General features: G+C 36.7%; 1 protein-coding gene across 9 annotated transcripts in view; it reads right to left on the reverse strand.

Annotated features, from left to right (window-relative positions):
* The window catches only part of puc (dual specificity phosphatase puckered), a 267275-nt gene that overhangs the window by 136847 nt on the left and 104084 nt on the right, over positions 1–26344 (reverse strand). For 8 of the 9 annotated variants that reach the window (XM_074124216.1, XM_074124215.1, XM_074124214.1 and 5 more), the window contains one exon: positions 11205–11759. In XM_074124216.1, coding sequence (XP_073980317.1) covers positions 11205–11751 — 547 coding nt within the window. In that variant the 5' untranslated portion in view covers positions 11752–11759. Of the gene's footprint in view, positions 1–11204; positions 11760–15945; positions 15971–26344 lie in introns of those variants that run through there. The other variant, XM_074124217.1, reaches the window with a different exon arrangement.

The raw sequence follows: 26344 nt of genomic DNA on the forward strand, positions 1-26344 counted from the left end.
CTATAAACGCCTAACATACTTTACTATAAATTTCTCATATTAACCATTAAATAAAATCCAAGGCATAGACCAGGGGAATTGAACCCACTAAACCAACAATACATCTTAGCTTTGCGGGTCTAGTCTCTAACCGTTCGGCTACCATGGCGCCTTCTTAATAATTAATAATTTGCACCTGATAATTTGGTGTATAAAAATGATTTACCATAAATCAATAAAGATTATTGAGTCAAATTATATTGACACAGAATCAATATTATTTTAAATCCATTCACACATATTGTGAAGACTATTAATCAAATATGTTAATTATGTATATGACGTCATTTGTGTAGGTAATTTACCTCTTTGTTGGAACAGGTGAAGGTCGTAAAATAGTATTAATTAAAATATTTTATGACGTTTTTTTTGTTTGAAAATGATCTTTAAGAGAGAGAAATAGTATTTATTTTATATTTTATTACTATTATTATTTTTGATTATGTTACGCTAACATAATCTAGTTGTGCACATAAAATAAGCAAGACAGTTATGGGAATACAGAGGAACGTATTTCATTACGTAAGCAACTTTAATGGTAAACATTTGCTAACGTAATTAGACATTCAGGCAACATTGTAATTTAACATCCGGCAATTATAGTATCTGTAATTAATTCTATTTGAATTTACACATACTTATATTTCAATAAAATTTTCTTTTTTTTTCTCAGAAAGAAAAATCTGAAGTAACGCACAAACAGTTTTCCTTACAAAGGTTAAGGACTCAGAATAATCTACATAAGCTCACTTTAGAGGTACGAGTTTCAGAAAAAAAACAACTATAAGAAAGTATTTGGTGGGCCGATATTAGTCAAATTTGGAACTTTTTTTTCGCGTATTTGATTCTTAGTCCATACCTTAAACAGGAAAGCTCCTTGAGGAAAGTCCCTTCTCGCTGCAGCCCCCCCCAAAAAAAGACTCGTCGTCACACACGCAAGCAGGAAACGAAGCCAGTTGAAAGTAATGAAAACGGAATCAGTCGCAATAGTTTTTGTAATCGCACTTAACAGCGATGAGTCAAACCGACCGACAAACTATTAGCAAACGGTTGGAGGAGTGGGGGGGGTCTCTACTTTAATATGGCCTCATCTATCTCTAGCCGACCACTTCATTCTAATTGTTTTCGACTATATCGATAGTGGGTGGAACAACAAAAAATTGACGACACAATATCGGTCACATCACTCAGTTTGTCTGTTTGTGTCTTTAATGGGGGCACAAGAAAAAACCAACAAGAGACTTTTAGGCAACCACTTTCGTTTTTGCCTTCCGCTAAATATATCGGTCATTCTAAATTAATCAGAGACCACTAATACGACAAATGTTTGCACGCCATCACGAATTGTTGTACTACTAAAAGTGGGATGCAGCTGACTACAGTAGAACGAACAAGAATAATCAGCTGTAAACGTTCTTTTTCTTACAGCTCTTTACGTATTTGAAATTTTCTTACAAATTACAATAGTTGGCTTAAAAACGTTACAACCTTTAAAAGAGACCAACTTTTTTTATTTTTTAAGTCACGTTAACATTTAAGATTTTCAGCGCCTGAAGCTTTTTTTTTTTCTGCTGGCCTCTGTGGACAGTGTGCTCTCGTTACAGACATAATTGTCCATCACCGCAACGATCAGCTGTAGGAAGCTCCCAGGAAGAGAAAATCTAAGTACTCTAACCACTGAACTAATTACTTCCGCTCTAAAATTAATTTTAAAAAAACACTAGAAACTACTAGAAATCTATCTATTCAGTGAAATGCACTTCCGGTCATAAAATTAGCTTCAAAAATTTGAATTTGGTTAAATATTAATCCTTATTAATAGAATTAATAGAACATATAATAATGATATGTCCACGTTATGTGGTAGAAAGGAAACGAATGTTTGACGACATATACAGGTATTTAGATGCACCATTTCGTTACGAAGACATAATATTCTCCACCAACATCAATGTGCTTAAGTCTATAGCAGAGCTAGCATTGAAATATGAATGTATTTAAAAGTTATAGAATGAATGCAAGGAAATGATTAGAGAAGGATTACGTGATTTTAATTTCGGTTAAGCTATAATGATGGCAGGAATATGGAGTACTGATCCATCCATTAGTTGTAAGTTTGTAAGTAAATAGTTGTATATAGTGGAGGGATGAATGAGTGAAGGGAATGTATTTATAAGTAAGAATGGAGAGTGAGTGATATTCTAGTGATAAGCACCTAGACGATGCTGGCTGTATGGTGGAAGCCAATGCCAAAAAAATAAAAAAAAATAATAAAATTTAATCCTTATTAATATAATTTAATCCTTATTAATAGAATTTAATCCTTATTAATAGAATTTAATCCTTATTAATAGAATTTAATCCTTAATAATAGAATTTAATCCTTATTAATAGAATTTAATCCTTATTAATAGAATTTAATCCTTATTAATAGAATTTAATCCTTATTAATAGAATTTAATCCTTATTAATAGGTGACGAATCTATAGATTACAATGAATTGGAACAGTTTAGTTGAAAGCAAAAACCTTTTACACTAAATTCCTTCGCCAAGGAAATGCCCTTAAATTATCCTGAAAAAAATTTTACATAAGGATTAATCTGTATAAAATATTCCTTCTATTCTAATTCATAGAGTTTCAAAATATGATTTGTGGGGGAGCGGGGGTAATGCATACTCTAAAATCGGCTCCATTGCCAAACTAAAAAGAGAGCATCCCCGTCAGAAGGGTAATCATTATTGTATCAATTATTAAGATTGCTTAAAGATTAGTTCTGTATAAACTGCATTGTTATTTAGTGAGCTTATACAATATATGACTCTGCATAGAAGTACGAATAGAAAAGAGATAAGTCTAGATATCTATAGTAAATTAATAGAGAGAACAATAGAGCTTCAAGTTACTATAGACCATATTGTTACTATAATTGCTAGGCAACACTATTACATATGCTGGACCAGACATATTGTACTCACTGGTACGCAATAAATGATTGCTAGTGCCTTTTCTAGTTAATTGTAATCCATAATTATTGATCGGAAATTGAAAATGTGATGATTTCGTAAATGCAAAGACACAAACATCAGAGACAAATACACAAAAATTGGAAAGTACTAGTTTAAATTTCAAAACAGCAATCTAAACGCCAACTTACTACAAAACACATAAATAAAAAACATTTTTTTGTGCCTATTGGCAACACTGGGCCACAGACCAAACATTTTTGTGGCACTTCCTGTCAGCAAATATCTCCCTCCCCCCAAATTTGGAAATTCAGTCTCACAATTGGTTCTAAATAAAATTATATATAGACGGCAAGATGGCCGTACAATGCAAAGAAATCGACACTCTAGAGCAGAGGATGCCAAAGTGGTCTATATAAGACCCTAGGGGTCTATTTAAGAAAAGTAGTGGGTCGATCTGAGCCAGGGGGGTCAAAGGAAAAACAATTTCGAACCCAATATAGCGGAACCTTGCAAAGAAACACCAGGCACACCCATCTCATTAATTAAGAAGCAATACCTGTAGTTACTTTACTTATTTATAATTACTTATTATTTAATAAATATTAAGGTATTTCAACATTAAGATATTTTTCATAAAACTATTTGTTACACAATATAAAATTACTTTAATAAATATTTAAGACCATAAAATAAATGTACAAACACAGTAGGTACCTAATAGACAGTTTTATTTTAATTAACTGAAAATTACTTTTATGGGGGGTCGATAGAGATTTCGAAAAATTATATAGGGGGGTCCATGATCAAAAAACGAGACCTGCAAAGCTAACATGCGTTGTGGTACTGGGTTCAATTCCCGGTCTTGGCCTTAGATTTTATTTAATGGTTAATGTCGTGTGAGAAATTTACAGTAAAGTATGTTAGGCGGTTATAGACTAGACCCGCAAAACTAAGTTGTATTGTTGGTTTAGTGGGTTCGATTCCCCTGGTCTAGGCCTTGGATTTTATTTAATGTTTAATATGAGAAATTTATAGTAAAGTATGTTAGGCGGTTATAGGCTAGACCCGCAAAGCTAATATGTATTGTTGGTTTAGTGGGTTCGATTACCCTGGTCTAGGCCTTGTATTTTATTTAATGGTTAATATGAGAAATTTATAGTAAAATATGTTAGGCGGTTATAGGCTAGACCCGCAAAGCTAAGATGTATTGTTGGTTTAGTGGGTTCGATTCCCCTGCTCTAGGCTTTGGATTTTATTTAATGGTTAATAAAAGAAATAGTAAAGTACGTTTGCTATTCGCCTCCGTCCACGACTCCTAATTTGGTTGTTCGACGTAAAGACCGCCAGAAAAAATAGGCCATTACTAAACTTTACTACTACTTTACATAATCAAAAAAGTTTGGCGACCCGGCTTTTTTAGAGGAATACTTTAAGACCCTCTCTTTCGCGGAAGTGCCTTTAATCGATTTATTATCGATAGAAGAAAAAAAACGCAGGAGTTATATTTGAGAAAATACTAACAAACTAACAAACAATTTCAATTAAAATGGTACATCCGGTGAACCAATTACCAACTTTTCATCAAAACCTAATTGTGGCTTCCTCTGTAAGGAATATCAAATTTCAAAAGGCGCTAAATCTAATCAGCTGATAGAAAATTGTCATTCAGAATTATTGTAATTACAAGAACAAGAAACAACTTGTCTCCTCATGTTTCAATCGATTTAGTGAACTGAACTGAATTATATTGGCAGAAATTCGACAAATATATTGTCTTCTTCAGGGCCTGGACATTACAAAATACAAATATACAAACAATTTAGAGAATCCTGTAACACAGAAAATCAGTAAATATATAAATAAAAAATAAATATAATAAAATACATAAATTTTTTTTATAATTATTGAAACTTACGTGGCTACGCCAATTTTGAATCCTTAATTGAATAATTTACGGGACACGAAACCTATATTATAATCATATTCATTTTATTTAATGACGGTTTTTGGTTTATTTCGACCCGTTGTTGATGGATGATTTTTTGAGGAATATCGAGGTGCGGTCATCAATAAATACAATTTTTTTTTTGCTATATACCAACGTTTCGGTAATTTTTACTACCTTCTTCAGGGTATTATAAAAAAGTTTGCGAAGTTTAATGTAGAGCTATGTCATCATAACTGTTGAACACCTGAAGAAGATAGTAAAAATTACCGAAACGTTGGTATAAAGCAAAAAAGTTATTTTTATTGATGGACCGCACCTCGATATTCCTCAAAAAGCATTCATTTTATTATTATTATTTATTAATTTTATTCACAGAGATTTTCGCCCAAGAATAGAGAGGCTGCCTCTAAAAATTTTAAGTGCAAAATGTTGCACACTTTTTTTTGCGGTGGGGGTATACAAAGTAACAATTGAGTAAATTGATAATTGATAATTACTAAATAAAGTTGGTGCTTATAGGAAAAATAAATAAATAAATAATAAACAATAAAATAAAGAGAAACCAGTAGTAGATAATAGTTTAACTTGGCACTATTCAATTAATGTAAACAAAGGAAAACGTCTTCAAAAAGACAACAAAAGTGAAAGTAACAATCAGATGGAACAAGAAGAAGAAGCGAACAATAATAAGTAGTAAAAGTAGGAACAAAAGAACAAGAAAAGAAATACTGGCTGGGTGATAAACTTTTTTAAAAAAGATGAGCGGTTAAACTTTTAATATGATTTCTCTTAGCATATTTATTATTTTCACTCTATTTGTATATTTACGAGGGTCGTTTGAAAAGTGCGTGCAAAAATAAAAACTACTTAATTTTTTGGGGTAAACCTTTTTTATTTTTCAACATAGTCTCCTTTTAGGCTTATACACTTCTTCCAACGCTGCTCTAGTTTGTTGATCCGTTCCGAATAATAGGATTTGTCCAAGTCTGAAAAATAGCCATTCGTTTCTGCAATCACCTCCTCGTTTGAATAAAATCTTTTTCCCGCCAGCCATTTCTTCATATTGGGGAACAAATAGTAGTCCGAGGGAGCCAAGTCTGGAGAATAGGGGGGGATGTGAAACGAGTTGGAACCCTATTTCCATTAATTTTGCGACCACAACTGCTGAGGTGTGAGCTAGTGCGTTGTCGTGATGGAAAAGGACTTTTTTTGTGGGCCAATCGTGGGCGTTTTTCTTGCAGCTCGGTTTTCAAACGGTCCAATAACGATGAATAATATTGCACCTGTAATAGTTTTACCCTTTTCCAGATAGTCGATGAGGATTATTCCTTGCGAATTCCAAAAGACACGTCGCCATAATCTTTCCGGCCGAAGGAACGGTCTTCGCCTTTTTTGGCGCAGATTCCCCCTTGGTAACCAATTGTTTAGATTGTTCTTTGGTCTCAGGAGTGTAGTGATGTATCCATGTTTCATCCACAGTGACGAAACGACGCTTAAAGTCCTGCGGATTCTTCTGGAACAGCTGCAAACCGTCCTTGCAACACTTCACACGATTTCGTTTTTGGTCAAGCGTGAGCAATCGCGGCACCCATCTTGCGGATAGCTTTGTCATGTCCAAATGTTGATGCAAAATATTATGTACCCGTTCATTCGAGATGCCCACAGCACTAGCAATTTCACGCACCTTCACTCTTCTGTCATCCATCACCATATCATGGATTTTATCAATGATTTCTGGAGTAGTAACCTCAACAGGGCGTCCAGAACGTTCAGCGCCACTTGTGCCCATATGGCCACTCCGAAAATTTTGAAACCACTTATAAACTGTTCTAATCGAAGGTGCAGAGTCACCATAATGTTTATCAAGCTTCTCTTTAGTCTCCTGAGGCGTTTTGCCTTTCATAAAGTAGTGTTTAATCAACACACGAAATTCTTTTTCGTCCATTTTTTGAAAATCACTCGACTTCCTCGATTCAAACGAATGCCAAACACAAAGAAATAGACCGATCTGGCTGAAACTTGGTGTGTGTTCTTCCAAGAGATGCTACTAACTAAACATAACCTCGATACGCGCCAGTGGTGCTATCTCTTTGACTTTGCACGGACTTTTCAAACGACCCTCGTACAACTGCAACAATTGTTGCATCAAGTAAATTTGATCTTACTGGTTCAGTTCTCTTGTAATGACATGGTTAGAGCAATCACCCACTGGTGAAACTCTTTCACAATGATTTAATCACAACAGATCTCTAGGCCATTTTCGCTTCAAGCGACGAGGAGGATTGTCTGGAAGGTGAGGAGAGGAGAGTTGCTGGACAAGAGGATTAGGATGGAGAGAGCTAGGGGGCTGTGAAAGTTGCGGTAGCGAGACTTTATTAGGTCAGTGACAAAAGGGATGTGTAGGTCCAGTGTTTGTATGGTAAGGTTAGAAATGTAATATGGAGCATTCAGGATTTTCCTTAGGATTTTAGATTGTAATGTCTGTAGGCGTTTGGAGTTAGAGGGTTTGGTTGAGCCCCACACTTCTGCTCCGTATGTCCATATGGAGCATATTAAATTTAAAAATTTGTTCAAATACGTAGAAGCTACAATTAAATCAATTAGTGTTACAACTAGAAAAGAATATCAAAGGAATTCTTTTTTAGGAACAATCTAAGAAAATTGGAAAAACTAATCCAGTAATTTAGATGGCACTTGAACTTCCGGACGATTTAAAGCCGTTTTTAAGTCATCCTCTACACCACGGTTATGGTAGAAGTGTGCCGTGGCAAAAAATGTAAAATTATAATGGCATTGCATTAAAATTAATTATTATTATTTATTTTTTTGCGATTATTTAGCGCTACAATCAGCGCGTTAGCGCTAAAAGTAACAGTGATAACTGAGTAACAAATGATAAGGTTAGGAGTGGAGAAGTTACCGCAGTGGTAACACTCCCAAATATTAGTTGGTTAGTCACACTCTCTTCACTGGAGAGGAGATCACGAGGTCACACTGTCTCTTTTAAGATAGTCTTGTCCGGGGTTGTCAGGAAGAGTTCTAAAAGCAGAGATTTTGAGCAAGAGGATTTATATGAGATGGAGTTTTCTGTATCGTGTTTTCAGCGACTTGTGGTGGTGATAAAAGGAATGTTAAGGTTAGAGTGTATAGTCCAGGTTGGAGACATACGAGGGTCGTTTGAAAAGTCCGTGCAAAGTCAGAGAGATAGCACTACTGGCGCGTATCGAGGTTATGTTTAGTTAGTAGCATCTCTTGGAAGAACACACACCAAGTTTCAGCCAGATCGGTCTATTTCTTTGTGTTTGGCATTCGTTTGAATCGAGGAAGTCGAGTGATTTTCAAAAAATGGACGAAAAAGAATTTCGTGTGTTGATTAAACACTACTTTATAAAAGGCAAAACGCCTCAGGAGACTAAAGAGAAGCTTGATAAACATTATGGTGACTCTGCACCTTCGATTAGAACAGTTTATAAGTGGTTTCAAAATTTTCGGAGTGGCCATATGGGCGAAGACCGTTCCTTCGGCCGGAAAGATTATGGCGACTGTCTTTTGGGATTCTCAAGGAATAATCCTCATCGACTATCTGGAAAAGGGTAAAACTATTATAGGTGCATATTGTTCATCGTTATTGGACCGTTTGAAAACCGAGCTGCAAGAAAAACGCCCACGATTGGCCCACAAAAAAGTCCTTTTCCATCACGACAACGCACCAGCTCACACCTCAGCAGTTTTGGTCGCAAAATTAATGGAAATAGGGTTCCAACTCGTTTCACATCCCCCCTATTCTCCAGACTTGGCTCCCTCGGACTACTATTTGTTCCCCAATATGAAGAAATGGCTGGCGGGAAAAATATTTTATTCAAACGAGGAGGTGATTGCAGAAACGAATGGCTATTTTTCAGACTTGGACAAATCCTATTATTCGGAAGGGATCAACAAACTAGAGCAGCGTTGGACGAAGTGTATAAGCCTAAAAGGAGACTATGTTGAAAAATAAAAAAGGTTTACCCCAAAAAATTAAGTAGTTTTTATTTTTGCACGGACTTTTCAAACGACCCTCGTAAAGTGGAGCGTTTACTTATAGTTCGAAGTATTTTAGATTGAAGAGATGGTTGAAACCCCAGTCCATGAACAGCACACCAACCCTCTAAAGATGTAGTACAGTATTAGCCCTGAAGATGTGACCTAGTCCCTAGGTCGAAAGCTCGGCATAATAAAGTTTATAATGACTGAAACTGGCATTAATTTTTCATCCTATTGAAACTATGATTTAGTCAACAAAATTGATGAACAGTAATAAAAATTAAAGCAATGCGGTTTTGCCAATTATCTAGCTTGACCATTGGAAGACTGGAGTTAACTTGCTTCAAGAGGATTCAAGATGGAGATTTAGTAAAATATGTCATAGCTTTCGTTCTTCTTTATGGACTGTTTAGTTTTTGGTAACTTTAATCTCATTTAGAGGTGCTTTTAATCACCTTCTTTGTAGATAGGGATTTTACAATTTTACATGAATTACAGGCACTTCTTGATGGCATAATTAGAATAAAGAATTTCTTTGTCATAAGATTCATTGCTACTGTGTACAACATGTAGTTAATTGTATTGACAGAGAACGGTAATGATTGGGTTTGCTATTAATGTTTACAGCCTGCCACGAAAACTTGGTATTTTTGTAGGATTGTAATAGTGTTGTTATTGTACAGCACTAGTTGAGAGCATAATACGTCATTTTCAAAAATGAAATGGGAGCATTTTAGTTCCAGTGTGCCGCTTACTGTTTGGTATTCTGACTAATCTGCCATGGACCAGAAAAAGGTTGGGAAGCACTGCACTTGACAGAGAAAGACCAATTTGCGTAGACCTCTCTTTTTTTTTTTTGAGCTCAGATGATCCAAAATGGATTTATTCCATTATGACAATGTGGTAACTAAAATTTGACACGAACGCAATTCTGCCTGTTGAAACATGCAAAATAAAAGAAGTAATATGTAGCAATTTTTTTTTTACAGCTATCGTTTAAAATAATAGTTCAATTTAGACAATTTATTGTCGGGTAAATAGACAGTACTGCACTGTACATTCTATCAGGTACCACACCATAGACTGACTGTTCAGTCATCTTCATAAATACAGCACATATCGTACATACACATTGTGCGGGCCACTATCAAGGTTACAAGACATATGACTTACAACTTTCTCCTACTCTGGCACCAGCAGCGCATTCTAGCCAATTATCCAACCATTACTTAACTTAATATTTTCAAGTACATAAATTCTTGTTCTGTTCCAACTTAGAGCGCTTTCCATCCAAACTATGCTGAAAAACAGTACTTTTGGTTGAATCTTTCAGACAAAGTAGTCTGATTTTTTTGTGCACCATATCACCGGGTCACTGAACCAAATTCTGTTCAGCTAAGGAGCTCTAGTCTAGCGCACGACTTGATCACTAGTTTAAGCACAAAGCTCTAATTAAATTCTTTAGAGATTACAATTAATTGAAGATCACTTTTGGAGACTTTTTTCTTCAGCATCCGCCCAACGTATTTGATAATCTTTAAAGAATATACGTGTTGCAACGCACTGCAACCAACCTATAGCGAAGGCCTCCTCTATAGTGAGATGAGACCAGCATCTCTGTAGCATCCCCTCTAAATCAAGATATCTGAGAAAGCTCCAGGACTCCAGGAAAGTTTCTAGAAGAGAGGGTTTTAATCTTTCTTCAACACCTCCTTGTATTAACCCAGAAATCTCCCCATAGGGGGAAGTGGATAAACCACTTCTTCAGGGCACCTGCGGGTATCCCAGCCAAACAACATGAACAAGTGCAACTTATACTGTTACACCTCTAATACATTTACACAGTATCGTACACATAGGGCATAGTCATCTGTAAAAGGTGGGGGCTAATTAGCTCGGAACCGTTGTGCAGATTGTGTCAGGATGAGGAGGAAACGGCCTCTCACTTTGTGTTCGATTGCGGAGCAGCCATTGTCTAATAGTCGTAAGCTCCAAGCAGAAGCTAGGAGAAGCGTCAGTCCTAAGAAGTTACCTTCACCTCGCAGTCTTGTTAATCCCCGCCCTCCGATAATATCTAACATATTTAAGCTCTCTTGATAACTAATGAAATTAGATATTTTAGATTTATTCTTAAGACCTAAAAAGTCACAAGTTTATAAACAGCTACAATAAAAAGCTCGGCTGTCCTAAAAGCCAAACAATGTAGAGTCAAAAATTGGTACATACCTAAAAGTAGGACTGGTTCTCTTTGATCCTCAACAAGGCTGGTGATCACCAAGAAGAGCGGATGATTGTTGGACACCCGATCCATATCCGTGGTATTCTCATCGTAAACGATCACCTCCTTGTAAGTTCTCTTGCGCAGCATTTCCTTGCCCAATCTGGTGGTGGCCAAATCCGCTAGACATGCTTTGCCTTGTTCCAGCCGACGTCGGCTAATTCTGTCCGAGCAGGCTATATTGACCGAACCACGTATATGGGAGACGTTGAAAGCGATGAACGGCCTTAGGTCTAACACGAGCGGCGGTATAACGGACGACGACATACGTTCAGCCAGCAGATCCGGCGTGATACGACGCAAACTGGCCAATATCATGGCCCGCTGTATGGTGGCTGATTCCACGCAAGGACTAGCCGGCAGGCTGGTTGTCTCCAGTTTGCAACGTTTCGGTGGGCCCGGCTCGGACATACTTCTGTTCAACGCTAGCCGCAGTCCTTCGCGGCGAGCTGTTGTCCCTTCCCACCATCCGCCGGCCGTTGTTCCTCCACTCATGTCTCCGCCTGTCAAACACGCAAACAACATTCAAATCAGAATACCTTTCCAAATCAGGATATTTGCAGAAATGTACAGGTACAGCCTAATTAAAGAATTTCATTGATTTTAAAAATATTAATTTTTTAATTTCAACTTATATTACTAATTGATTTTAAAACTTTTCTTTGTAATTTTCACTTATAGTACATCTTAGAAGTTGTAAAGTTATGTATCTGGGTATTGCTTCTATTTCCGCTAGATTATATTCATACAATTTATCAAGTATTTCTTTGTTATTTTGTTACCGAACTCTGGCGGCGTTAGCCCTTTTGTACTTCATTAAAACTATTGAGTACAGTAAATTAATTGCCTATTTTTTCAGACAGGCGATACGTACAACTACCAATTAGGTTTCAGTAATAATGTAACGGTTTAACAAACTGTTGATTGTCGGATTTCAGAATTAAATTGTGTGGCTGAACTGTTTAGAAGTTTTAGGATAAAATTAGTGATTGACCTTGAAAATAGTAATAAGGAAATGTCTTGCGAGTGTTCCCCTAATATTTTTTTTCTCCCTTACAGCCTCCAATCCGTCTGCAACCATGTCTAAACTGTCTAGAAATAAATCTTCACCCAAAAAAAATAAAATGGTCGTAAATGACAAATGGATCATTTTAATCAACTCTCAAAAGGAATCTCACGTGTAAAAAAAATATGAAACAGAAAAAATAAATAAATAAATAATTTATTAACGAGAGAAGATAGATTAGGCTTTGGTTATCTTTCTGCTAGTCTCGACTCATTTCCTGTCTCGAGATTGGCTATACGTCAACTAAGCAGAATAACTCATCTATTTTTTTTTATTTTTTTTTGTAAACTAACAACTTGACGTGAGAAAAATCTCTATTTAAACCGTAATTCCTCCCCCCCCACTTTACCCACAACAAGTGAGCGAAAAGAAGTGAAACACAAACTCGGCTGACCGCCAAGAATACGTCACAAATGCCGAGCTAATAATGTCTCAATTTGTTACGTCATAGATTTGTTGCTTTTCTTCTCACATTAATTTTGGTGAATTATTTTTATTTTATTTTTTTTAATTTAAATTTAAAATCTTTTTTTGGACCTAAAGTTTAGATTTTAAAGAAACCGGCTGTGAAGACTCACACTACTTCCGCTTCTAACTCACAAATGTAGAATAGGATAGAAAATAAATTAATTATTCTGGGAGTATTGTCCCCTAAGAATAAATACATGTTCAGTTGGAGGCCCTATTGGTTCCGCCTGTATTTTAGATATTTATTTACAAAAAATAAGCGATTATTTAGAAAAATTAAAATTAAGGAAATAAATGAATACAATTATAATTTCAGTGGAAGCTGGGTAGAAAGGAGGTAACTGAACAGAAGGGATTTAAAGATGTGAGAGGGCAGGAACGTGGCGGTACAGATGAAGGTAAGGAGTTCCAGAAAGAGGTAGCACGTATCAGGAATGATTTGTCGAAGGATGAAGTACGGAGTGAGGAAATATAGATATCAGAGGAACGAGATCTAGTATTACGAGAATGGATCGAGGATTTGGAACTTGAAGAAGTTGGAAAATATAAGATGGTCTTTAAGAGATTGGATAACTATGGAAAGAGGAATGAAGCCCAAAAAAAATACTGGCCGGCGGTTGACAGAGGAACAGCCACTTCAAACGCTGGACGTTTGAACGTCCAACGTCAAATAGTAGTAGTAATTCCCTATTTTTTCAGGCGGGGCTTAACGTCCAACTACCAAAGTAGGTGTCGCGGACGGAGGCGACTAGCAAAGCATACTTTACTATATATTCCTCATATTAACCATTAAATAAAATCCAAGGTCTAGACACAGGGAATCGAACCCACTAAACCAACAATACATCTTAGCTTTACGGGTCTAGCCTATAACCGCCTAACATACTTTACTATAAATTTCTCATATTAACCATTAAATAGAATCCAAGACCTAGACCGGGGGAATCGAACCCACTAAACCAACAATACATCTTAGCTTTGCGGGTCTAGCCTATTACCGCCTAACATACTTTACTATAAATTTCTCATATTAACCATTAAATAGAATCCAAGACCTAGACCGGGGGAATCGAACCCACTAAGCCAACAATACATCTTAGCTTTGCGGGTCTAGCCTATTACCGCCTAACATACTTTACTATAAATTTCTCATATTAACCATTAAATAACATCCAAGGCATACACCTGGGGAATCGAACTAAACCAACAATACATCTTAGCTTTGCGGGTCTAGCCTATAACCACTTAACACATGTACTTTACTATAAATTTCTCATATTAACCATTAAATAAAATCCAAGGCCAAGACCGGGAATCGAACCCTTGTGGTACTGCATATTAGCTTGCAGGTCTCGAGTCATATATTTAAAACCTTATCTACCCTACGTACGCACAGAATTACCCTTAATTGGTTTTCCGGACAAAGCTGTTGGTTTATGTGTTCGTAATCACTGTACAAAGATTAGAATAATATCGTAGGAACCGTTTTCTGAGAGATATCCTAAGTTCTTGGATATCCTCAAGGCTTCTTGCCAATCTTGACCAGAATTTTCTGTAGGTGAAGACCGCCTCGCTTGTTGGAGGAGGCCCTTCACGGATTTCCTGAATCATTTCAAGGAATTTAAAGACACCTAGGCAGCTATTCGCTCACGTGGGCTACGGATATTATTCTATATAGCAGGGCGACCTAAGCCCCTAGCCAAACTCCAATAGACTGAGGAGCTTTTCCCAGGTCCTCAAGCTACTAAGCTACTAAAAGCTTCCCTTCATGGATAAGTCTGTCCATCCAAAGTCTCGGACAAAACAAAAAACCCTGCTAGTCTCGAATCCAGAGTATCCATTTGCAACGGGCAGTCCCGCTATTATGTTGCCAATCCCTTTCTCCATGGGGAGATGTCCCCTTTTTACTCCTTCATGATTCATTTCACGATTGTAAGGAAAAGGTAAAGTTACAAATAGTTGTAGTAACGTAATAACTACCAAATAATGCGTTCATATTTTTTTGACCAATCCTTATCAACATTATCAGTGTTCAGTTTTGATAAAAAATGATACATTGATTGATCATGATTAGTAATCCTTTTCTTATCTACTTTTTTCTTATCACTACACACCTTCTTAATTACTAATTTTAATTTTTGTTTGTTCGTTGTAATTTTATCAGCGAATTCAGCGTAACTTTTTTATAGAACTAGAGAAAAAATAATTAATAAATATTTTGGCAATTTGTTTTCTCATTATCTCTAAAAACATCGTTTAAGTAATTTGATCAGTAAGTAATTTGATATTAAACAATCGATGTCGTAATCATCGATACAGTTAGGGTTTTTTATATCATTAAAAAAAAGTAAAAAAATTTCGGTATTTACTTCACAGGAAGGTACATTTATTTAGGACGATAACTAGCTCAATGAACGGTGTCGTCGGTTCTCTGCATCGATTTTCTTGCGATTGTTGATTGTAACGATTTAGATTAATTACAATTTAGCATTTTACTAATTAATTTTAGAGCACCGGAAATTGTGATTATTAAAGCTTTTTCTGTAGTGCGTAATTTTTACTTCAATATACAGTTTTATTACTCGCATAATAGATTATTGAACTAGATTAAAGTAGTTGCAAAATTAGTAATTCGGAGAAACTGGCAAGATCGGAAGTGACGCAATAGAAACGATTTTAATCCTAATCTGGAAACTGCAGGCAGGGACTAAAACTTTTATTCTACAGTATTTAAAACTTCCGGTATATTTAAAATAGGTGAATATTGTGCGCCTACCCAAAATGGCCGTCACTCAAAGACAGGAAGAAAGTCGTGCGAATGATTCGATTTATCGATAGTTTAAGGAAATTACTATATCCACATCACATGAACATAATCGTCTCCTTTTGATCGTCCTTGCAAGACCGTTAAAATTCGGCATTTTTAAAAGTCTTTTTTTCTTTTTGTTTTTAATGACCTTTCCTCACTCCTCACCTCCGTCTATCGTGCGAAGCACCCACTCAAGGTCATTAATGTGTAGTCTTTAAATTTAAACAGAAAAAATAGAATGTTTAATTTTAAATAGCCTTGAAAGCAGACGTTTGAGGAGTTCATTAGAACAGTGGTTCAAGAGATGGGCTATTAAACTTAATGAAAGCAAGTCTCAAAACATCACCTTCACTCTTCGTCGCATTACTCTTCCTCCAGTCTTCTATAACCTAAACACCTCTACTAGTAGTGAACGTTGCCCGCTACCTTGGGCTTTACTTAGACCCGAAGACTTTCTTGGAACCCCCCACACAAGACTTAAAAGAACAGAACTATGCAGACGCTATCGACTACTTAAAAGACTCATAAACGATAGATCAAGACTCTCCCTGGACAACAAAAGACTAATTTATACTTCTATTTTGAAACCCATCTGGGCTTACAGAATAGAGCTGTGGGGTTCAACCAAACGCTCCAATCTCCAAAGGATTCAATCTCTACAATCTAAAATACTTCGAACTATTGTACATGCTCCATTTTTTGTCTCCAACCTGGACTATACACACTGACCTTAACATTCCTTTTATCGCACAAGTCGCTGAAAACACGATACAGAAAACTCCATATCATATAAATCCTCTAGCTAAAAATCTCTGCTTCTAGAACTCTTCCTGATAACCCGGACAAGACGTCTTAAAAGAGACAGTGTCCTCGTGATCTCCTCTCAAGTGAAGAGAGTGACTATCTAATGTTTTGGAGTGTTACCACTGCGGTAACTTCTCCACTCGTTACCTTATCATTTGTTACTCGGTTATCACTGCTACTTATAGCGCTAACGCGATGATTGTAGCATAAATAAACGCAAAAAAAAAAAACAATTTAAATATGGAAGAAGGTGATTGGCTAATTTAAAACGGATTTTTTTTTTTACGGTAAATTGGATGCGTACTAGTACCACGCATGTTTATTGTATCCCTGACCGATTTCGGTTATTCATCCATAATCAGAGGTAGATTTTTCAGTTTAGTGTAGAGATTTCGACTTCACTTTCGACAATCTGACTCGAACTACACTTATCCTAAGCTCATAATCTCTCCTATCTACACATCTTCTCAGTGCAAGAGTCCTCCACTGGTCAATTTTCTTAACTGGACCATATTTCTTCCAAAAAAAATCTTTATATCAAAGATGTGTAGCTTTTGCTCCGTCGTTTTGGTGGTCCATTGCTTCAGCTCTAAATGCTTAATCCCAACTTCTTCTATGCACTTGTCCCAACTTTTTCGTTGGGTCGTTGGAACTTGATACCACGCAAAGCTTCTTTCCGCGGACCAAACCAGATAAAAATCCGAAGAAGCAATGTCAGGGTTGTAAACAGGATGAGGTAGGAACGAACACCCAACCAACTTTGCCTTCTCTGCGTTGCCATTCCAAAATATCCCTGCAAAAAAAAAACCTCGCCCGATTAATAATGATCCCACTGCCATATTGTTTTTTTGTTCATTTGACCCAATATTTGTGACGGTTGTACACAACTTTTCAGGAATTAGTATTAGCCTTGTCCATCAAAAGGTACACTTCCTTCAAGCGGACGGACACGCCGTCATAACTATGGACCTTAAAGGTTATGTTTTTACGTAAATATTAATCTAACAGCTGACTGATGCTCTTCGCAATGTTGCCAACTAACACCTATAAAAGTTTAAATTCCCTGTGTCGCTTTTCATAAATCTGTATGTATTTAAGCACGTAATATTAAAGTTATAATTTTCACTTGTTGCATAGCTTCAGAAAGTTGCAAAATTTAAAATAAAAAAAAAATGAATGTATTTTTAACCAGATGTTTTAGTAATTAATATTTAAACGATTTATACGTCAGATTTTAATTTCTTAAAAATAAAAATATCTAAAAACAGCTGTGACATAATGTGCTTAGATATTTTAGCGTTTAACTGAAATGGACCAAAATTAGAAATGACACCAGCGTTTGTCGCTATGAATAAATTAAAAACAAGTGGTGAGGGCAGGGAAGGACGAGTGGTAAGACGCTTTACTTGAAACCAGCTGTAATGAGCTTGTTCATTTACAGCCAGCACATACCAAAAAAAAAATGATTTATTGGGGTAAATAAATCTTAAGAGCTAATACTGGGCACGTTGAGTTTGATCTAATACTTCGTTTCCCAACCTTTTTTTGGGCTCACCTTACACTTGGTAGTACATAATGCTAAATTCCACTTCGTATCACTTCGTAAAAATGATTGTATTTCGTGAAATTTCTTATTCCGAGTGTGTTACTTTATTATTACTATCTTAATACATATATTGATACAATGTATTTGTTACAAAGAAGTTCATGTTCACTTTATAAACTTTGAAAAAAGTGTAAAATCTTAGTTTTTAAACTATTTCTAAACAATTAAAAAGTGCGCACATATTTTTCTCTTCAAAATTATTAATTAATTTACAAAGTTCTTTTTTGGGATTATTATATTTGTGCCCAAATCTTCTAAATTAATTTCTTTTAAGCATTCAACTACCTGTAAGTACCAATTAAATTTAATGTTGCTTGGATAGGAGCTTACTCATTACAATCAAGTCTCCTTAAGCAGATTTTTACTTCAGTTATCATTTAAGTTCTGTCACATGATAATTCTATAAAATTTTCTTTATCCCTTATTGATTAATGATGTAGCTTTTCCTAAATTTTTCTTTATAGAAAGGGGGTTCGAAATACAATTATCGTTTCTGTTTTCGGGATTTTGGGAAAATACTCGCATGAAAGACAATTTTAATCCTTGTTAAATGTGCTATTATATTTTCTCTGGGGCTAAGTATTAACGAATGCAAAACAAAATACATGAACACTAGCCCAGAGTGCAGCTGCGAGGAATTTAAAGTAGAAGGATTTACGTTCGAACGTCTTGAAAGCTTCACCTACCTGGGGTCTGAACTAAACGAGGAAAATTGAATGATAGGCGAAGTGAATGGGAGAATAATGTCCGAGCAAACCGAGCATTGTTTAAGACCTCCTATCTGTCCAGAACCTCGAAGACAAGGCTTTATAGAGCCTTAATCAGGCAGGTTCTTACAATATGGTGCTGAAACATGGAGGTTTACATCTGCCATCATAAATAGTCTCTATGATTTTGATCGAAAGATCTTTTAAGGATGTTTATGGTCCAGTTTTTTCGACACTACTTCTCGCACATGGAAACTCAGAAAGAACTGTGGAGCTTTATACTCTATATGGGGGATGAGAATGTGATCCGTTTCATCAAGGCTAGACAATTGGAATGGTAAGGGGCCACATTGTGAGAATGCCAGAAGACAGGATGCCTCGGCAGACTGCTGCGCATGGTACCGTCATAGGCATGAAGAAGAGAGTTGGCCGACCGCGAAGACGTTGGCTTAACGATTTTGAGGAGGACTTGAGAGTCCTTGGAGTGTCAGGATGGAAAACAAAAACAGCCAATAGAGATGTCTGGAGTCGAATTGTTAAGGAAGCCAAAGCCCGGGTTGTAGAGCTACGTAGTATTAGTAGTAGTATTATATTTTCATATATATTGAGACAGACTAACCTTATTAACATATTTGAAACGATTGCTATACTTCCCCTTAACAAGTGTAAGATTAGATCGTCGCTTTAATGTTATGTAGGGGAGCCCTAACCCTATCATCCTACCAAATTTTATCAAAATCGGGCCAAGATTTACAGAGTAATTAGTAATAATAATTTTGGAGGGGGCCTTACATAAAGGGGGCTAGCTCTTCTCCCATTCGATGTACAGAGTCGAGACCCCAAAAAGGCACATCTACATAAAATTCCGAATCGAATGACACCTCATTCATGAAAATCGGTTCGCGCGTTTAGGCGCTACGCAGTTTACAAAAAAGGTAACAACAACAACAACAAGAAGAAGAAGAAGAAGAACAACAACAATTTTTGAAAATGCCGTTTTTGCACATTTTCGGCAACTTTTTTCTCAAAATCTATCAGATCTAGGTTGTTGCAAAAAAATTACAGTTATAAAGGAGGATTTGCCCTATATTATAAAGAAAATTTGGGAATTTTAACTTTTATAGAAAAAGAGAAAAAAATTGTCAAAGTTGGGTGTTTTTCAACGTTACGCTTTTTCCTGCAGTTTTTGACGATCAACCCTTTATACAACTGTCCTACCGGACAGTTTTAATTAACAACTTTACTGTTTTATATTATTAATTAAAATAATTTTTATGAATTATAGGAAAGGATATCTTTATGCATTGATTTTTTTTTTTTTTTAATTTTTCATGTCCGCCATTACTGATTATTTTTCGCGTACCACCAGGTTGGGAAACGCTGGTCTAATATATATTACGAAATTTACTGAAGCGAGTTTAGCAAAAGGTAAGGCGGAAACGTCTGAATTTTTTCAACTTCCTCTTACTCACAAATAAGTGGGGTTGATATATTACGATCATGTGAAATTGCCTAAACTGTTTTTTTGTTTACCGGAAATACCTGAAGAACCATGAGAAAGTAAGAGAAAGTCGGGAAAAAAAAACTAAGGGAGAAAACGTAATAAAAAAAAGAAAAAAGAACGCAATAAATGGAATAGAAAGGAGAGTTGGCAACAATGAATGAACACAATACTGACATATTTCCGTTTTGCTAAGCTAAACACAAGGAAGTAGCCCGCTACTCTTCGCTGAACACTAATCACTCCCAGCCCAGCCAGAGAATCTCTTTCTCTCCTGGCCGAATGAACACTACTTGGCTGCTTTACTAGCTGTATTATATTTAATAATTCTCTCCGCTCTTCTCCCCCACCCCCACGCATATATAATTCTACAATTCGTGCCTTGTCAATGCCATCTGAATCAGCTGACCATTCATAGAGCTCTGTCTCTCTAGCTGTAGTGGAGGGGGGAACCCACCGGAATTTATAATGTACTCTAAACATATTCATGCGTGGGAATACTATCTTGATAATACATATATATAGTGTGTATGAAAATTACGAATTTAAAACAGGTTATTCATATTTTATTGACGATTCATAAAAAAATTTCCCCATTGCACCTGCTACGTTTTATCACGAGAAAAATCTCGTAAAAATAAAAAAAAAGACGTACTAGAATTTCCCTTACTTTTAAATTATTAAATTTTCTTTATATGTTTAGCTATTGTGTAAACTAGACACTAAAAATTTTGTGCTGAGTTTAATTTACTTTTTTGAGGTAAATTGAGACTTTATTGTATTAACTTTGCTATTATATTGACAATTTGATTGTTATCTTAAGAACAAAGTTAAAAATAGCGCCTTTTAAAAACAACCACAGTAAGAGAAGAGCTGTAGGCAAAATGAGCCTCAGCGACGAAGAAAGTGAATCAGACGATAGTTTTACTACCAAAAAATCAATGACCACCAAGGCGATCACCAAAGAGGCCAAAAGAGTTAGCGCGACTGGGTGCTCACCGCCCAAAAAGAAGACGAAAAAGAAGAAGCTTACAGCTACTGTAAAAGTAACTAAATCGACAACAAAAAATGAACCGACTGCAATGAGCACTGCAATGCTAACCGAGGTAAGTGTCACCTCTTTACCGGCCACCGCAATATCTGCCCCTCCGGGCATTATCTCCGAAAATAAATTCGAAAACTTAAAAGACGACGACACTATGGAAACAAATACCACGGAAAAGCCGCAAAAAGAATACAAACCTCCTCCAATTTACATCAAAAAACCTACAGAATTATATGGAATTCTGTAGAGAAATCACACTTTTAGTTGGAGCCAGCAACTACACATGCAAAACGAACCTCTCAGGAACCATTTTGACAGCGCTAACCGTAGAATCCTACAGAAGCATTGTTCATTATCTGAAAGATAAGAAATATACATACCACACTTACCAACTAAAACAGGACAAACCCTTCAGAGTGGTGATTCGTAACCTTCACCACAGTGTCCCAGCTGAAGATATTAAACAAGAAATTGAAGCGCAAGGACATAAGGTGAGAAATGTCTCATTAGTTTACCACCCAATAACAAAGTACCCGCTGCCTCTGTTCTTTGTGGACTTAGAACCACAAACTAACAACAAAGAAATATTCAATCTTCGAGCAGTATTGAATACTATTATCCGTGTCGAAGAACCTTACAAACAAAACAATATCGTGCAATGCAAACGCTGCCAAACGTACGGCCATACCAGAGGTTACTGCCAACATGCCCCCCGCTGTGTAAAATGTGCAGGAGCCCATCTCACAGCTGAATGTACCAAAAAAGCAGAAGACCCACCGAAATGCGTTCTGTGCCTTGGACAACTCTCAGACGGAAAATCCTACCTCCTGTCATCTTGAACCAAACTCCTATACCAGCTGTGGACAAAGTACGTTACCTTGGACTGCACCTAGACAAACGGTTGACATGGAATCCCCATACTAGACTGAAAAGACAAGAAACTAACCAACGCTACAAACTTCTCGCCAGACTACTTGACAAACGTTCGAAACTTAACCTACATAACAAAAGACTCTTATATCTAATGTTACTGCGACCCATTTGGTCATACAGCATCGAAGTATGGGGATCGACTAAGCGTTCCAACTCACTACGCCTCCAGACATTACAGTCAAAAATACTTCGAAAACTTCTTAACGCTCCGTTCTATGTATCTAACCTCACTATCCATAATGACCTCAAAATTCCTTTCATTACAGATCTTGCTAACACTCGTTTCTTCAAATTTCATTCCTCTACAGCAGCTCATCCTAACCCTCTCATAGATCACCTATCTTCCTCCACATTACCAGGTAATCCTCTAAGGAGATTGAAGAGAAGATGGCCTCGTGATCTTCTCTTATCTTAAGCACGTTACTGGAGTGGCACCACTGGGTGCCTTCTCCAATCATGATTTCCCGTTATTTCTTTTCCCTTTCACCGTATTTGCTTGTTGCAGTGGTAAATTGCAATAAAAGATTTAAAAAAAAAAAAAAAAAATCATCTTTACGAAATGTTCAATTAAAGTGTTTTGGTTGAATCAACGTAATTGAAGCTACAACACACTGATTAAAACTAACTCTGATGATGATTGTAAGTCTAAAACCGGTCAGGGATACAAATAAACTGGCGTGCTAGAAGTTAATTAACTGTCTAATACTAATTAATTTAAAGGTATTTAAATGGAAATCTTTAAATTAGGTGTTAAATTAGAATTAATTGGCTGAATGCGTGAAAAAGAGAGTTTAGATTGGCTGGCGTCCAATAGAGGACGTGACTAACATCTTATTCGTCTTAAATAGCACCAAAATTTCACAATCCAAAAAAGTTATGAGAACACATATTAATTTTTCTCGCCACAATTCACGACGTGATTATAATTGCACAAAAAAAAAACTTACAAACTATTATTACCCACCCGCGGTACTCATTGAGAGATCTCTTGGGAGATAGGCCACAGTCTTCTTCCAGGCCGAGGTTTTTTGCTCTGGAAAACTTGCGCTGAGGAAAACCCAGCGTATGGATCCTAGAAATAGGGAGATTTGCATCTTTTCGGACAGCCATGCTGCACTGTAGGCTCTTTATTCCCTTCAGAATGACCTGGTTCCCTGGTTTGGGAATGTAGAAAGGCCCTAGAACTAATGGCTCGGCACAAACGAAGTTCGGCTGGAATGGATGCCGGGATTGAAGGGAATGAGATTACTGATTATCTGGCCAGGAATGGGCCTCTAACACTCCTTTCATCGGTCCGGAGCCTGTCCTGGGGTTCGTGTGGCTCTCAGAGATCTGGGATCTGGAGGGAGCACAAAAAAAGAACTGGGTGATGTGTCCTGTGAGGGGGGGGTCAAACACAGCAAGACTATTGCTTGCCTTCGCTGTGTAAGTAAAGAACAAAAAGAGACTCTTTGCTTGGATAGTAATAAAGATTACTCTGATTACCGGTCCTATTCACGCAGGGCATGGTAGGTTCAGAAAGCATCTGCGCAAGGTGGTGGGGCTTATTAGCTCGCGGAACCGTTGTGTAGATTGTGGTCAGGAAGAGGAGGAGACGGCCTCTCACCTGTTATTCGATTGTGTTGCAATCGAGAGACTGCGCTACGATATCTTTGGAACTTTGAGGCCAAAGGAGGTAGTAGCGCAGAAGGAACTGGTAGGGAAAGTCCTCAACCTTCTTAGTAGGGGCAGTTTCCACTACTAGATCTACAATAGGCCTCTTTTGACTGCGGCGCCGTGAGGCATAGGTCCAGGTCCCGTCCCATCTACTATTCTAATTCTAATTCTACAATCTATTCAGGAAAAAACGCATCAAATAAGAATTTTGGTTATACGAATATGACTTGAGTCCTTATGACTTTTTTCTCTTCCCGAAGTTGGAAAAATCACCTCAAGGGAACTCATTTTGGGATAGCCGGAAAACATTCAAACGGCTGTAACCGACCAGCTGAAGGCTATTCCAGTATCGGAGTTCGAGTACTGCTACGAGGAGTGGAAGAAACGTCTCCAGCGCTGTGTGGCTTCAGAAGAAAGCATCCTCCTTGTCACACACAGCAATTTCAATAAACTGAGTTTTTGGCCAGTAAAAAACATTCCTGTGGCTCCTCAGCCACCTTATTCGCCTGACTTGACTTCCTTGTGACTTTTTTCTCTTCCCGAAGTTGCAAAAATCACCTCATCGAAAACATTCAAACGGCTGTAACCGACCAGCTGAAGGCTATTCCAGTATCGGAGTTCGAGCACTGCTATGAGGAGTGGAAGAAACGTCTCCAGCGCTGTGTGGCTTCAGAAGGAAGTTATTTTGAAGGTGACAATATAGAATTGTAATTCTTTTTGAATACAAAAAATTTAAAAAAATCAGTTTCATTACTTAATTTACAGACCTCGTATATCTAATTTAAAAGATGGTATGGAATGACGATTTCACTTGAATGGTACGTTAGAGTGATGTTGAGAAAAGCCTTTAATCGTATTTTCCTCGGAAAATGACTTAAATCGAAGTTGCAGATTAACTTTAAAAAAGAAAAAAATTTAAACGCTTCAACGGAACGGTACGCAATAGTTCCTGTTGCCCAGTATAAATAGTAAAAGAAAGTAAAACTTCTCTATTAACACAAAATATTAATTTAATAAATAATTAATTAAAATTAAATAAAGCCTACGATAAAATTGAAGCAAGCAAAACAATGGCAACATTGCATTCTCAAGTAAAACGCTGAAGAAATGCTTCTAAGCGGGAGGATAAATGCACATAATAGATGCAGCAGCACATTTAAATACACATGTCATCGCCTAAAATACGTACAACACACTGTTGCCAATAAGCTTCCGTCGTGTTGAACTCTCTTTTATCTGATTGTGATTTTCTCTCTCTCTCTTCGTTGTTTTAGCAACATTTTGTAGTTTCTTAAACGATTGTTGACGTATTTAATTAACGACTATCTCTAAATTAACTAAATAAAGTACCTCTTTGGTTAACTCTATTAGAGGACGTATTTGTATATACTAACGAGTATTTTTTATCTTTATTTATTTTTGTAATTAAACTTTGATTTTTGATTTAAAAAAAAAAAAAACGTGCTTGCTTTTAGAGCATCGTAGATATTAGATGCATTGATTCATCCTGTTTGGTGTAGATTTCGTTACCGTCTCGCTTTTCTACACTTGCTGATTATGGAAGAGATGAAAGTTTGAAATCTGTCATGGATACAATAAGCTTGCACGCGAAGACGGATAAAATGAAAGATAAGGCTCCTTATTTTATTTTGGTGTCATACACTTGGTGCGTAAGAAGTAGATTTAGAAACCGGTCTGTAAATTAAGTAATAAGATTGATTTTTTAAAATTTGTTTATTCAAAAAGAATTACAATTCTATATTGTCGCCTTCAAAATAACTCCGATACTGGAATAGCCTTCAGCTGGTCGGTTACAGCCGTTGGATTGTTTTCGACTGTTCCAAAATGAGTTCCCTTGAGGTGATTTTTCAACTCAAAGTCACAAGGACTCAAAATCAGGCGAATAAGGAGGCTGAGGAGCCACAGGAATGTTTTTACTGGGCCAAAAACTCTGGTTTATTGAAATTGTTGTGTGTGAAAAGGAGCATTATCTTGATGCAACACCTCCCACTCGTTTTTAATGTTTGGTCTCACACGAATGACCCTTTTTTGAAGTTTTTTTCAGGAACCTCTCGGTAAAAGTGTTGATTGTCCCGTTTTGACCTTGAGGTAGAAACTCTTTGTGGACGATTCCGTGTGGATATCGAAAAAACCAATCAGCATGCTCCTTGTCACACACAGCAATTTCAATAAACCAGAGTTTTTGGCTCCAGTAAAAACATTCCTGTGGCTCCTCAGCCTCCTTATTCGCCCTGAATTGACTTCCTTGTGACTTTTTTCTCTTCCCGAAGTTGCAAAAATCACCTCATCGAAAACATTCAAACGGCTGTAACCGACCAGCTGAAGGCTATTCCAGTATCGGAGTTCGAGGGTGGAAGAAACGTCTCCAGTGCTGTATGGCTTCAGAAGGAAGTTATTTTGAAGGTGACAATATAGAATTGTAATTCTTTTTGAATACATAAATTTAAAAAAATCAGTCTCATTACTTAATTT

Source organism: Rhodnius prolixus, unplaced genomic scaffold, assembly GCF_049639745.1.
Source record: "Rhodnius prolixus isolate KJV_2025 unplaced genomic scaffold, Rpr scaffold_3, whole genome shotgun sequence".
NCBI classification, from domain to species: Eukaryota; Metazoa; Arthropoda; class Insecta; order Hemiptera; family Reduviidae; genus Rhodnius; species Rhodnius prolixus.